We start from the raw sequence: 13,775 nt of genomic DNA on the forward strand, positions 1-13,775 counted from the left end.
TGATTGGCAGATGTGAGTGGTGAAGGTGAGCACCGCCAGAGGTTAGTGGTGTGCGCCCAGAGGGGAGTCCACTAACACGTGGGTTTAAGAGGGATTACATGCATCAGGGTGAGTTTGTGGCATCAATTTGCTGACTCGGCGAGAAGTCTCCGTCTTTGCTGTGGGGCCAGCTGGGTGGTAGAGTGCGGCGGGCGCATCGCTGATCATGAGACAAACGACCGAGAATCAATAGTCTGCAGCGACGCAGGGGGGGTCCTGAGTCAAGATGGAGAGGTTCAAATGTTCTTTTTGACTTGAAGGCTCCAAAGATGAGCAGCAAGCGGGAGCATTGCATCACTGGATGACATTTTACACTTCTGCTTACCTCAACTACTTTGGTGAGTAATTTACATTATCTACTCTTTTTTTTTTTTTTTACCCCATTTTATCCAAATAATATACTCTTTTACTGCAGGAGCCAACTTTAGAAATATGGTTGCCATGGCAATACAATATTGAATGCATTTAGCAGCTTGCATCTTGCCACAATATTTTTATTAATATTGCTAATAGTCGTTTTTGCTAGTAATGTGCGATACCACTTATTATCTTTCTGATCCGATACCGATTAAAATTCAGGTTGGTATCGGCGATACTGATTTTTATTTTTATTAAGGATCCCCATTAGCTGGTTGCCACAACAACCCACTAGTCTTCCTGGGGTCCCCAAACTCAATACAATTACAAGTAAAAGCATATAATTATAACTACACAATACAGAAAAAAATAAAAGCATCAATAAGCAAACAATTTACAGTCACAGAATAATAATTACCATATAAATATAACTACACAATACAAAAATCATCAACAAGCAAACTAATTTACAGACTCAGATAAAATATTACTTTCCTTTTAAAAAGCTGTTTACTTTCAATGCCGGTGAGAATTCGAGGCAGGTTATTCCAGAGCGATAAAGATCTATAAATAAACAATTTCCGCAAAGCATTCTTCCTGGGACGAGGGAGTGCAAAATGCCCCTCACTAGACGCCCTGGTATTATGATTATGTATAGTGCTACTGTAAACTATTTGGGCCATGAGAAAAGCAGGAGTTTTACTACCGGTTACTGATTTGAACAATATTAGAGTATTAGCTGACAACCTGTTCTGCACTGTTAGCATGCATTTGGTTAACATTGGTTCTTAGTGAACCTATGTTTACTAATGTTAGCTAATGATACTGATCCGATCCGATACCATACTTGTGCAAACTAACCTCATCTGTCTGATAAAATGTAAAAAAGTAGTGTATTTCAAGTGTTGCTGCTCTTGGGGAATCTCATCTTCAGACGATATCAAATCATAATATTTGGTCACCCAGCGAGTCAAGCTGATCCCATCAGGCACAAGACATTGATACAACGTTGATTATACATGTGTTTTTCAAATCTGACTACGAAACAATGTTGCAAAATAGTTGTATGCCTAAATTGGGACAACATTGGGGTCCAATGGTGGATCCACGTTGTTGGTTGGGAAGTGACCAAAATTCAACGGTCAAATCAACATCAGAACCCGACATTGATTAAAGGTCAAAAAGCATGTTGTTTCAACGTTGTATTTGTGTTGTAGAATATTGCTTGGGAAATGACCACATTTCAATGGTCAAACCAACGTCAGAACCTGACATTGATTAAACGTAGTCAAACGTCATTTTGTTTCAACGTTGTATTTGTGTTGTAGAATATTGGTTAGGAAATGACCAAAATTCAATGGTCAAATCAACGTCACAACCCGACATTGAATAAACGTCGTCAAAAATCATGTTGTTTCAACGTTATGTTTGAGTTGCTCAACGTCAGGACCGAATTCAACAAGTTGTCAACGTTGTTTCAATGTCTTATGCCTGCTGGGATTCTGATTCCTGGGGTGGCGATTCGATTCCGAATCGATTCTCGATTGAGCATAATTCTCGATTCAAACAGTAATGTATTATTTGGTATATTTATAATGAAACAGGTTACAGTTTAGAATGTCACACCAAAAGGTTAGGATATAATTTTTGGATTTAAAACTAAAAGACAAAAAATTCCAATAAAAATCTGCATGTTGTTTAATGAAAACAAATGCCCCAAAAATAACAGATTTTTTTAAAAATGTAATTCAAAAAATGTGAGAATACATTTTTGGATTTAAAAAAACTCACTAAAAATCTGTATGTAATTTAAAAATAAATGCCCAAAAAATAAAAACTTTAAAACTTTAAAATGTCTTACCAAAAATGTTAGAATACATTTTTTGGATTTAAAAATAAATGACAAAAAATCCCAATAAAAATCTGCATGTTGTTTAATGAAAACAAATGCCCCAAAAATAACATTGAACAATTTAAATGTAATACAAAAAATGTGAGAATACATTTTTTGGATTTAAAAAAACTCACTATAAATCTGTATGTAATTTAAAAATAAATGCCCCAAAAAATAAAAAAATGTAAAACTTAAAAATGTCATACCAAAAATGTTAGAATATATTTTTTGGATTTAAAAATAAATTACTAAAAATCCCAATAAAAATCTGCATGTTGTTTAATGAAAACAAATGCCCCAAAAATAACAGATTTAAAAAAAAATGTAATTCAAAAAATGTGAGAATAAATTTTTGGATTTAAAAAAAACTCACTAAAAATCTGTATGTAATTTAAAAATAAATGCCCAAAAAATAAAAACTTTAAAACTTTAAAATGTCTTACCAAAAATGTTAGAATACATTTTTTGGATTTAAAAATAAATGACAAAAAATCCCAATAAAAATCTGCATGTTGTTTAATGAAAACAAATGCCCCAAAAATAACATTGAACAATTTAAATGTAATACAAAAAATGTGAGAATACATTTTTTGGATTTCAAAAAACTCACTATAAATCTGTATGTAATTTAAAAATAAATGCCCCAAAAAATAAAAAAATGTAAAACTTAAAAATGTCATACCAAAAATGTTAGAATATATTTTTTGGATTTAAAAATAAATGACTAAAAATCCCAATAAAAATCTGCATGTTGTTTAATGAAAACAAATGCCCCAAAAATAACAGATTTTTTTAAAAATGTAATTAAAAAAATGTGAGAATAAATTTTTGGATTTAAAAAAACTCACTAAAAATCTGTATGTAATTTAAAAATAAATGCCCAAAAAATAAAAACTTTAAAATGTCTTACCAAAAATGTTAGAATACATTTTTTGGATTTAAAAATAAATGACAAAAAATCCCAATAAAAATCTGCATGTTGTTTAATGGAAACAAATGCCCCAAAAATAACATTGAAAAATTTAAATGTAATACAAAAAATGTGAGAATACATTTTTTGGATTTAAAAAAAATACCACTATAAATCTGTATGTAATTTAAAAATAAATGCCCCAAAAAATAAAAAAAATGTAAAACTTAAAAATGTCATACCAAAAATGTTAGAATATATTTTTTGGATTTAAAAATAAATGACAAAAAATTCTAATAAAAATCTGCATGTTGTTTAATGAAAAGAAATGCCCCAAAAATAACATTACAAAATTAAAATTTAATACAAAAAACGTGAGACTACAGTTTTTGGATTTAAGTAAATCCCACAAAAAATCTGTATGTAATTTTAAAAATAAATGCCCAAAAAATAAAAAATTTTAAACTTAAAAATGTCATACCAAAAGTGTTAGAATATATTTTTTGGATTTAAAAATAAATGACCAAAAATTCCCCTAAGTGCATGTTGTTTAATGAAAAGAAATCCCCAAAAATTGGGAAAAAGTTAAAAAAGTGAATGACAATAAATCTAAAGAACTATTTTGACTCTTACATGACAGGATAATAATGTCTGTTTTTCAGTGTTGAAATGCGACTATTGTGTGATAGAAACACACCTCTCGCACAAAGCGTGCAGATTGAGGGGGATTAGCGACAAAACGTAATTTGGATCGGCGCTTCAGCTCTAATGTCATCAAAAAAAGTAATCTCCGCTTTTGTTTTCTCTCATCTTTGATCTCATTTCTTGGCACAGAGTCCAACATGAGCGGCGGGCGGGGCCGTCTTGGTCAGGACATGGAGGACATCAGTGTTTGAAGCAAACAGGTGAAGAAGAGTGGGGAACACGTTACTTTGTAGTTTATTAAAGCTGGCAGCTCATCACCGCCCCGCCGGAAGCTTCCGTCCCCGCGTCCGCCCTGGAAAGCCATGTTGGATCACCTGTCGCGACGTTCCCGCTCCCTGCTCTCTCTGACCCTGACCTCTCTTGCCCTGGCGCTGTCCATCCTGGCGCTGTGCACCTCCTACTGGTGTGAGGGCACACACAAGGTGGTCAAGCCCCTCTGCCTGTCGCCCGTCAAGATGAAAAACTGCGGGCAGAACAACAGCGAGCCTTACACCACAGGTACTACTTTTTTATCTGATGTCCACCCCGTGTTTGTGTCTTCCTACACACACTAGCTGTCAGGTTCAAACACCAAACTATCTATGAAACAAGACAAGAAGCAAGGAATCAGTTGCACTGGGTCATAAACAGTTCAAACAAAAAAAGGTGCTTGGAGCGGTGTCAGGTTTTCCCCCTCTGCTTGTAGATTTCGGGTCCTGATTAGGTCCTCCTGTGGCTGTCCAAGATCTGAGAAACCGACACCTCTACGACAGCTTTTGTCTTCACGCAGGGCAACCTGAACTCATAGCAAACAAGTTGTGTGATAACTTGTATACAATTATTCTGACACAAGCACACTAGTTTGGATGATGAGAAGAGGTGCTAGGTACATGATGAATTACAAAATCGTTTTTTTCCCCTGGACACAGGAGGACTTTGAGGCCAAAAAGCAAAGTATTGAAAAGATTAGTAAAAGTAGTTTTTATTTACGTATTGTGTACAGTTGACTTTGTTTTGATCTAACATTTGTATGCAATAAAAGAGACAAAGAAAGTAGTTTAAATATTGTGTTGATATTGTTACACTGTCAAAAGTGCTCAGCATAAATAAAAGTTTAAAAAAAATACAGTTAATACATGTGATCGATATCAGTGTTGGTATCAGCTGATCTTACTCATGTTCATCGAATCGGAATGGGCGGCTTAATCTTGAGGGCGGAAGTATTCAGTAGGCATGCCCATATATGGTCACGCCACCTGATACTGACCAATAAAAAGTCTTCTAGCATATTGTTCGGAGGAGGCCCCGCCCACACGATTGAAATTCAGTTTGTTACCCAAAAAATATATAACAAATGTAATATTTTATTGATCGACGTGTAAATCACCAAATATTGCATATTGTTTGATTTATGTGAAGTATTTTTGAAAAATGTGCACATTTGGCACAGAAAAAAAAAAAAAAAATCTTAATCTTATTGCTGCCAGTTTAGTCCAGGGAGTAAAATTAAGTGGATTATGATTATTACACTTATGTGTGATTTTACTGCATATTGATTACAATACTCTGTAGAAGTACAGTACATACAAGTAATCCATCAAGATCTTTTTAATCTCCTTTTAAGAACAGCTCACTTTTAATGATGGATTATTGTACTTTAATCTGCGTGTGCGGGGCACAGACGGTGTATTTTAATATAAACATTCTTTATATTTCTGCACCAGATATGATAAATTCACAATGAGATTAACACATTTTACTGCATGAAGGAACTCTCATTCAAGCGGATAGTTTAGCGATTGGCGTGCCCTCTTGTCTGCTCCAGTTCTTACTCGCTGTGTAACATTTTTATGGTCGTCCAGCAGTGATAATAATACCTGTAAGAAGTGCGCTTTATTAGATGATTAATAACTCAGGGGAGCGGCTCCACACCATGTGTCAGGTTCAAACACCGAACTATCTATTAAACAAGACAAGAAGCAAGGAATCAAACAGAGACGGGGTTCAATTTAGCTCATGAGGAGAGCGCGTGTGTGCCTGCACCCTCGTACAGTGTCACCCCACCGCTCTGAGGAGGGAGCTCCACGCCTCCTCATTTATTTGGGCATTTCCTGATTACATAGCTGCAGCTGCTTCTAAGGGGTGGAGGTCATAAACAGCTGCTGCACTGGGTCATAAACAGTTCAAAGAAAAAGGTGATTGGAGCCGTGTCCTATCTGCTCATAGATTTCGGGTCCTTCCTGTGGCAGTCCAATAGATCAAAGAAACCAACACCTCCACGGCGCATTCCATCGCACGCAGTAAAGGTTTACAAGCGGTCTGCCTTTTGCTTGATAAGATCAAAGACAGCTTTTGTTTTCACGCAGGGCAACCTGAACTCATGAGAAAACAAGTTGTCTGATAACTTATATACAATTATTCTGACACCATGTATACACAGTTCCCTACTAGCTTCCTAAAATAAAAATGCTAGCATGCTAACATGTTAACGAGGGGGTGTAATGATCCATCGATATATCGACGTATGGAACTCTGCTCGGGAAGTTTGCCTTCTGGAAGATCATTTAACGTCGTTTTTAAAAGGAAATTGACTTTTATTTATGACTTTATGTGACCTTGAACACTTTCAGTGATAAGGACATCCAACCTTATTCAAGTCTGCCGTCACCATCAGTCCGCAAACCAGGAATGACTGAGAGCTACGGTGGCTGAGAAAGGTCACAACAAATGTGAACGCAACAAGACAATATGAACGATAGCCAGACGGCTTTCTGCTACAGCACAATTGTAAAAGTCACAACAATTACAAACGGCACAACACAATGACATAAAGCCACAACACAACTTTATGCCACACAGTACACAAGTAAATTGTGCTGAAAACACTCTAATGCACATACTGTATATTTGTGTTATAAATGTGGTCACACTACACTTTTCCAACTTTGATGGTTACAACTTTTCTACTGTTTGTCTCATTGATCCGTCAGCAAAGCAGTCAGCTGTCACCTACTTAGTTGTTGTGTTTTGTCATGTAGTTGTGTTATGTTTTGTCATGTAGTTGTGTTGTGTTCGGTCTTGTAGTTGTGTTGTGTTTGGTCTTATAGTTGTGTTGTGTTTGGTCTTGTAGTTGTTGTGTTCGGTCTTATAGTTGTGTTGTGTTTGGTCTTATAGTTGTTGTGTTTTGTCTTATAGTTGTTGTGTTTTGTCTTATAGTTGGTTTATGTTTGGTCTTATAGTTGTTGTGTTTGGTCTTACAGTCGTGTTGTGTTTGGTCTTATAGTTGTGTTGTGTTTGGTCTTATAGTTGTGTTGTGTTTGGTCTTATAGTTGTGTTTTGTCTTATAGTTGGTTTGTGTTTGGTCTTATAGTTGTGTTGTGTTTGGTCTTATAGTTGTGTTTTGTCTTATAGTTGGTTTGTGTTTGGTCTTATAGTTGTTGTGTTTTGTCTTACAGTCGGGTTGTGTTTGGTCTTATAGTTGTGTTGTGTTTGGTCTTATAGTTGTGTTTTGTCTTATAGTTGGTTTGTGTTTGGTCTTATAGTTGTTGTGTTTTGTCTTACAGTCGTGTTGTGTTTGGTCTTATAGTTGTTGTGTTTTGTCTTATAGATGGTTTGTGTTTGGTCTTATAGTTGTTGTGTTTTGTCTTATAGTTGTTGTGTTTGGTCTTGTAGTTGTTGTGTTTGGTCTTATAGTTGTGTGGTGTTTGGTCTTATAGTTGTTGTGTTTTGTATCACAGTTGTGTTGTTTGGTCTTAAAGTTGTGTTTTGTCTCATAGTTGTGTTTGGTCTTATAGTTGTTGTGTTTTGTCTTATAGTCGTGTTGTCTTTGGTCTTATAGTTGTGTTGTGTTTGGTCTTATAGTTGTTGTGTTTTGTCTTATAGTTGTTTTGTGTTCGGTCTTAAAGTTGTGTTTTATCTCATAGTTGTGTTTGGTCTTATAGTTGTTGTGTTTTGTCTTATAGTCGTGTTGTCTTTGGTCTTATAGTTGTGTTGTGTTTGGTCTTATAGTTGTTGTGTTTTGTCTTATAGTTGTTTTGTGTTTGGTCTTATAGTTGTTGTGTTTGGTCTTATGGTTGTGTTGTGTTTGGTCTCATAGTTGTTGTGTTTGGTCTTATAGTTGTGTTGTGTTTGGTCTTATAGTTGTTGTGTTTTGTCTTACAGTTGTTTTGTGTTTGGTCTTATAGTTGTTGTGTTTGGTCTTATAGTTGTGTTTTGTCTGATAGTTGTTGTGTTTTGTCTCATAGTTGTGTTCTGTCTTATAGTTGTGTTGTGTTTGGTCTTATAGTTGTTGTGTTCTGTCTTGTAGTTGTGTTGTGTTTGGTCTTATAGTTGTGTTTGGTCTTATAGTTGTTGTGTTTTGTCTTATAGTTGTGTTCTGTTTGGTCTTGTAGTTGTTGTTTTTTGTCTTATAGTTGTATTGTGTTTGGTCTATATAGTTGTTGTGTTTTGTCTCATAGTTGTGTTGTGTTTGGTCTTATAGTTGTATTGTGTTTGGTCTATATAGTTGTTGTTTTTTGTCTCACAGTTGTGTTGTGGTTGGTTTTATAGTTGTGTTTTGTCTCATAGTTGTGTTGTGGTTGGTCCTATAGTTGTTGTGTTTTGTCTTATAGTTGGTTTGTGTTTGGTTTTATAGTTGTGTTGTGTTCTATCTTATAGTTGTTGTGTTTTGTCTCATAGTTGTGTTGTGTTTGGTCTTATAGTTGTTGTGTTTTGTCTTATAGTTGGTTTGTGTTTGGTCTTATAGTTGTGTTGTGTTTGCTTGTGGCTTTATGTTGTGGCATTATAATTGTTGTGGCTTATAGCTGTTGTATTGTGGCATTATGTTGTTGGGTTGTGGCATTATGTTGTTGCGTTGTGGCTTTATGTTGTTGTTTTGTGGCATTATGTTGTTGTATTGTGGTTTTATGTTGTTGTGTTGTGGCTTTTTGTTGTTGCATTTTGTCTTATAGTTGTTGTGTTGTGGCATTATGTTGTTGTTTTGTGGCATTATGTTGTTATTTTGTGGCTTTATGTTGTTGTGTTGTGGAATTATGTTGTTGTTGTTTGGTCTTATAGTTGTTGTGTTGTGGCTTTATCTTGTTGTGTTGTGGCATTATTATTGTTGTGGCTTATAGCTGTTGTATTGTGGCTTTATGTTGTTGTGTTGTGGCATTATTATTGTTGTTGCTTGTAGCTGTTGTATTGTGACTTTATGTTGTTGTGTTGTGGCTTTATCTTGTTGTGTTGTGGCATTATTATTGTTGTGGCTTGTCGCTGTTGTATTGTGACTTTATGTTGTTGTGTTGTATATTATAGCTGTTGTGTTGTGGCATTATGTCGTTGCGTTGTGGCATTATGTCGTTGTGTTGTGGCATTATGTCGTGATGTGGCATTATGTCGTCGTGTTGTGGTATTATGTTGTTGTGTTGTGGCATTATGTTGTTGTGTTGTGGCATTGTGTTGTGGCATTGTGTTGTTGTGTTGTGGTATTAGGTTGTTGTGTTGTGGCATTCTTTTATTGGGTTGTTGTGTTATGGCATTAGGTTGTTGTGTTTTGGCTTACAGTTGTTGTGGCTTCATGTTGTTTTGTCTTATAGTTGTGTTTTGGCTTTATAGTTGCTGTATTGTGGCTTTATGTTGTTTTGCGTTTTGTCTTACAGTTGTGTTGTGTTTTTCTTATAGTTGCTGTGATTTGTCTTATAGTTGTGTTGTGTTTTTCTTATAGTTGCTGTGTTGGCTTATAGTTGTGTTGTGTTTTGACTTATAACTGCTGTTATACTACTGCTTTATGTTGTTGTGTTTAGTCTTACAGTTGTTATATGTTTGCTTATAGTTGTTGTTTTGGCTTTATAGTTGGTGTGTTGTGTTTTGGCTTATAGTTGCTGTATTGTGGCTTTATGTTGTGGCATTTTGTCTTACAGTTGTGTTGTGTTTTTTTTTATAGTTGCTGTGTTGGCTTATAGTTGTGTTTTGACTTATAGCTGCTGTGTTGTAGCTTTATGTTGTTGTGTTTTGTCTTATAGTTGTGTTGTGTTTTTGCTTATAGTTGTTGTGTCGTGGCTTTGTCTTGTTGTGTAGTGGCTTTGTCTTGTGGTTTGGCTTATATTTGTCGTGTTGTGACTTTATGCTGTTGCGTTGTGGCTTTATGTTGTGTTTTGGCTTATAGTTGTTGTGGCTTTATATTGTTGTGTTGTGGCTTTATACTGTTGTGACTTTTCTCTCCTATGGTAGATGTTTATTAAAATGAGAGCAGTGGCAGGTCAAACCACTGCTCTCATTTAACCTGACAAGATTTGGTTGCACTTAATTGTTCACATTAATTTATTTTGTATTTGTATTATTTCTGTATCAAACAACAACAATAGAAGGAGCAGGTTGTGTATATATATATATATATATATATATATATATATATATATATATATATATATGTGTATATATATATATATATATATATATATATATATATATATATATATATATATATATATATATATATATATATATATATACATACATATATGTGTGTGTGTATATATATATATATATATATATATATATATATATATATATATATATATATATATATATACATATATGTGTGTATATATATATATATATACATATATGTGTGTATATATATATATATATATATATATATATATATATATATATATATATATATATATAAACATTAAAAATACATAGTGCGTCCTTCTGTTTGGGGGCGGGGTTTGGGACAAAACCACTTCCTGTTATCCAGTGTCCTGCACTTTGCAGTGGTTTGTTTGGGGGAGCAGCACCAGCACAAAGGACTTAAACCGGATTGAAAGACTGACCCGGAAAGCCGGCCAAACTATTGTCACGCAGTTGGAGGTGTTTGTGTCAGTGAGGGACAGGAGGACACGGGACAAACTGCTCACCATCATGGACAATCCTGCCCACAAGTTAACTTTTAGTTTCGTTACCCGTCAAGGCGCCGCAACCGAGGTGGACAAAAGCATGCGAGAGGGGCAACCATTATAGAGGTCCTAATAAAATGCCGCGATACAAAGCTGTAGTTGACTCTGTGACCCATGTGTCGTCTCCCAGAGAGCCCGACCCAGAACCCTTTCAACCGCACCTTGTCCCCGGCCAGACGTGACGAGCTGGCCAAGATCCGCCAGAGGCAGATGGCCAACGCCGTGCACTACATCTGGGAGACGGGCGAGGACAAGTTTGCCTTCAGGTACTTCCACACCGGCTTTTGGGAGAGCTGTGAGAAGCACAGTGATGGTGAGTCCACACATACAGTATGTTCATGTTGTACACATTGCATTATATCACAGGAAACATGTTGGTTTTCAGGGGAGAAATGCAGGAGTTTTATCGAGTTAACTCCAGGAGAGACGCAGGGTGAGTTACATGCTAACATTACAGGTTAAGAATGCCAACATAGCGATGTTAACCTGTTAACCTTTAACATCATGTTAAGTTAGCAACACTAGCATAGCTATGTGAGCTACATGCTAACATCACATTTTAACATCATGTTAGGTTAACAACACTTGCAGAGATATGTGAGCTACATGCTAACATCACATTTTAACGTCATGTTAGGTTAACAACACTTGCAGAGATATGTGAGCTACATGCAAACATTACATTTCAAAGTCATGTTAGCATTGCTATGTCAACGCCTGCATGTCTGTTGTTGTTGTTGTGGTGGCAGGTGTTCTCTGGCTGTCCGTCATCTCAGAGTTCACGTACATCGGCCTGCTGGCCATGGGCTTCCTGCTCATGTGGCTGGAAGTTCTGTGTGCTCACAAAGAAATGCACTCGCTCAAAATCAGTGCCTACGCTGCCATGTGCACCGTGCTCTCAGGTCAGCACTACACCTCTAATTACTCTTCTTCTTCTTCTTTACTCTTCTTCTTGTTTACTCTTGTTGTTGATTACACTTGTTGTTTACTCTTGTTGTTTACTCTTGTTTATTCTTGTTGTTTACTGTTGTTTACTCTTGTTTATTCTTGTTTACTGTTGTTGTTTACCCTTGATGTTTATTCTTGTTGTACGCTGTTGTTGTTTACTTTTTTGTTTACTCTTGTTGTTTACTCTTGTTGTTTGCTCTTGTTGTTGTTTACTCTTGTTGTTTACCCTTGTTGTTTACTCTTGTTGTTGTTTACTCTTGTTGTTTACTCTTGTTGTTTACTCTTGTCATTGTTTACTGTTGTTTACTCTTGTTGTTGTTTGCTCTTGTTGTTTACTGTCGTTGTTTACTCTTGTTATTTACTCTTGTTGTTGTTTACTCTTGTTGTTTACTCTTGTTTTCTCTTGTTGTTTACTCTTGTTGCTGTTTACTATCTTTGTTTACTGTTGTTGTTGTTTACTCTTGTTTTTAACTGTTTACTCTTGTTGTTTACTCTTGTTGTTAACTGTTGTTGTTTATACTTGTTGTTTATACTTGTTGTTTACTCTTGTTAATTCTTGTTTACGCTTGTTGTTTACTCTTGTTGTTGTTGACTCTTGTTGTTTACTCTGGTTAACTCATGTTGTTTACTCTTGTTGTTTACTCTTGTTGTTGATTACTCTAGTTGTTGTTTACTCTTGTTGTTGTTTACTTTTGTTGTTTACAGTCGTTGTTTACTCTTGTTGTTTACTGTTGTGGTCTCCTGCCTGCAGGTCTGCTGGGCATGGTGGCCCACATGATGTACACCACGGTGTTCCAGATGACCGTCATCGTTGGCCCCAAAGACTGGAGACCTCAGTCCTGGGACTACGGCTGGTCTTTTGCGTAAGTTGCTCTTCCTATTCCCCCACCAGGCGTCCTTTCCCCCCCGCCTCACTTTCTTCCCAAACCGTGCCGGCGGCAGACTGGCCTGGCTGTCCTTCAGCTGCTGCATGGGCGCCGCCGTGGTGACGCTCAACTCCTACACCAAGACCGTCATCGAGCTGCGCCGCAAGCAGAGGCTGCGCCTGGAGGAGGCACGGGCCGCCACGCGCGCCCCCTGCTACGAGGAGGCGGTCTCAGGGCGGGACGGAGGCTTCTACTCCGTCAGCGGCCTGCTGCATTGTCCCGACGGCGTGGTGGACGTGGCGTGGGCGCCCGACGGCGGCATTGTGGACGGGGCCAACGGCGACGTGCCCACGCTTGTTTTAGTCGGCGGTTGCGGGCCTGAAGGATGCGAGGACTGCGAGAGAGAGATGGACCGAATGGACCAGGTGGTGGTGGACAAGATGGACTCTCCTTGCTGACAAGTACAGTAGATGGACTTATTCCACTTAATACCACTGTCATGCAGGACTTATTCCACTTAATATCACTGTCATGCAGGACTTATTCCACTTAATATCACTGTCATGCAGGACTTATTCCACTTAATATCACTGTCATGCAGGACTTATTCCACTCAATATCACTGTCATGCAGGAGTTGTTCCACTTAATATCACTGTCATGCAGGAATTATTCCACTTAATATCACTCTCATGCAGGACTTATTCTACTTAATATCACTGTCATGCAGGACTTATTCTACTTAATATCACTGTCATGCAGGACTTAATGCACTTAATATCACTGTCATGCAGCAATTATTCCACTTTATATCACTGTCATGCAGGACTTATTCCACTCAATATCACTGTCATGCAGGACCTATTCCACTTAATATCACTGTCATGCAGGACCTATTCCAATTAATATCACTCTCATGCAGGACTTATTCCACTTAATATCACTGTCATGCAGGAATTATTCCACTTAATATCACTGTCATGCAGGACTTATTCCACTTAATATCACTCTCATGCAGGACTTATTCCACTTAATATCACTGTCATGCAGGACTTATTCCACTTAATATCACTGCCATGCAGTAATTATTCCACTTAATACCACTGTCATGCAGATATTATTACACTTAATATAAAT

At 36.8% G+C, this 13,775-nt stretch overlaps 1 protein-coding gene across 2 annotated transcripts in view; it reads left to right on the forward strand.

Annotated features, from left to right (window-relative positions):
* Positions 1-114: 114 nt before the first annotated feature.
* The window catches only part of LOC133604186 (germ cell-specific gene 1-like protein), a 14,512-nt gene continuing 851 nt past the window's right edge, over positions 115-13,775 (forward strand). The window contains exons 1-7 of one of the 2 annotated variants that reach the window (XM_061957421.2): positions 115-377; positions 4,035-4,403; positions 10,956-11,138; positions 11,211-11,258; positions 11,575-11,727; positions 12,525-12,636; positions 12,716-13,775. The exon at positions 12,716-13,775 is cut by the window's right edge and continues 851 nt beyond it. In XM_061957421.2, the coding sequence (XP_061813405.2) occupies positions 4,208-4,403; positions 10,956-11,138; positions 11,211-11,258; positions 11,575-11,727; positions 12,525-12,636; positions 12,716-13,097 (1,074 nt within the window). In that variant the 5' untranslated portion in view covers positions 115-377; positions 4,035-4,207 and the 3' untranslated portion in view covers positions 13,098-13,775. Of the gene's footprint in view, positions 378-3,178; positions 4,404-10,955; positions 11,139-11,210; positions 11,259-11,574; positions 11,728-12,524; positions 12,637-12,715 lie in introns of those variants that run through there. The other variant, XM_072913064.1, reaches the window with a different exon arrangement.

The sequence above is a fragment of the Nerophis lumbriciformis genome, linkage group LG04 (genome assembly GCF_033978685.3).
Source record: "Nerophis lumbriciformis linkage group LG04, RoL_Nlum_v2.1, whole genome shotgun sequence".
Taxonomy (NCBI): Eukaryota; Metazoa; Chordata; class Actinopteri; order Syngnathiformes; family Syngnathidae; genus Nerophis; species Nerophis lumbriciformis.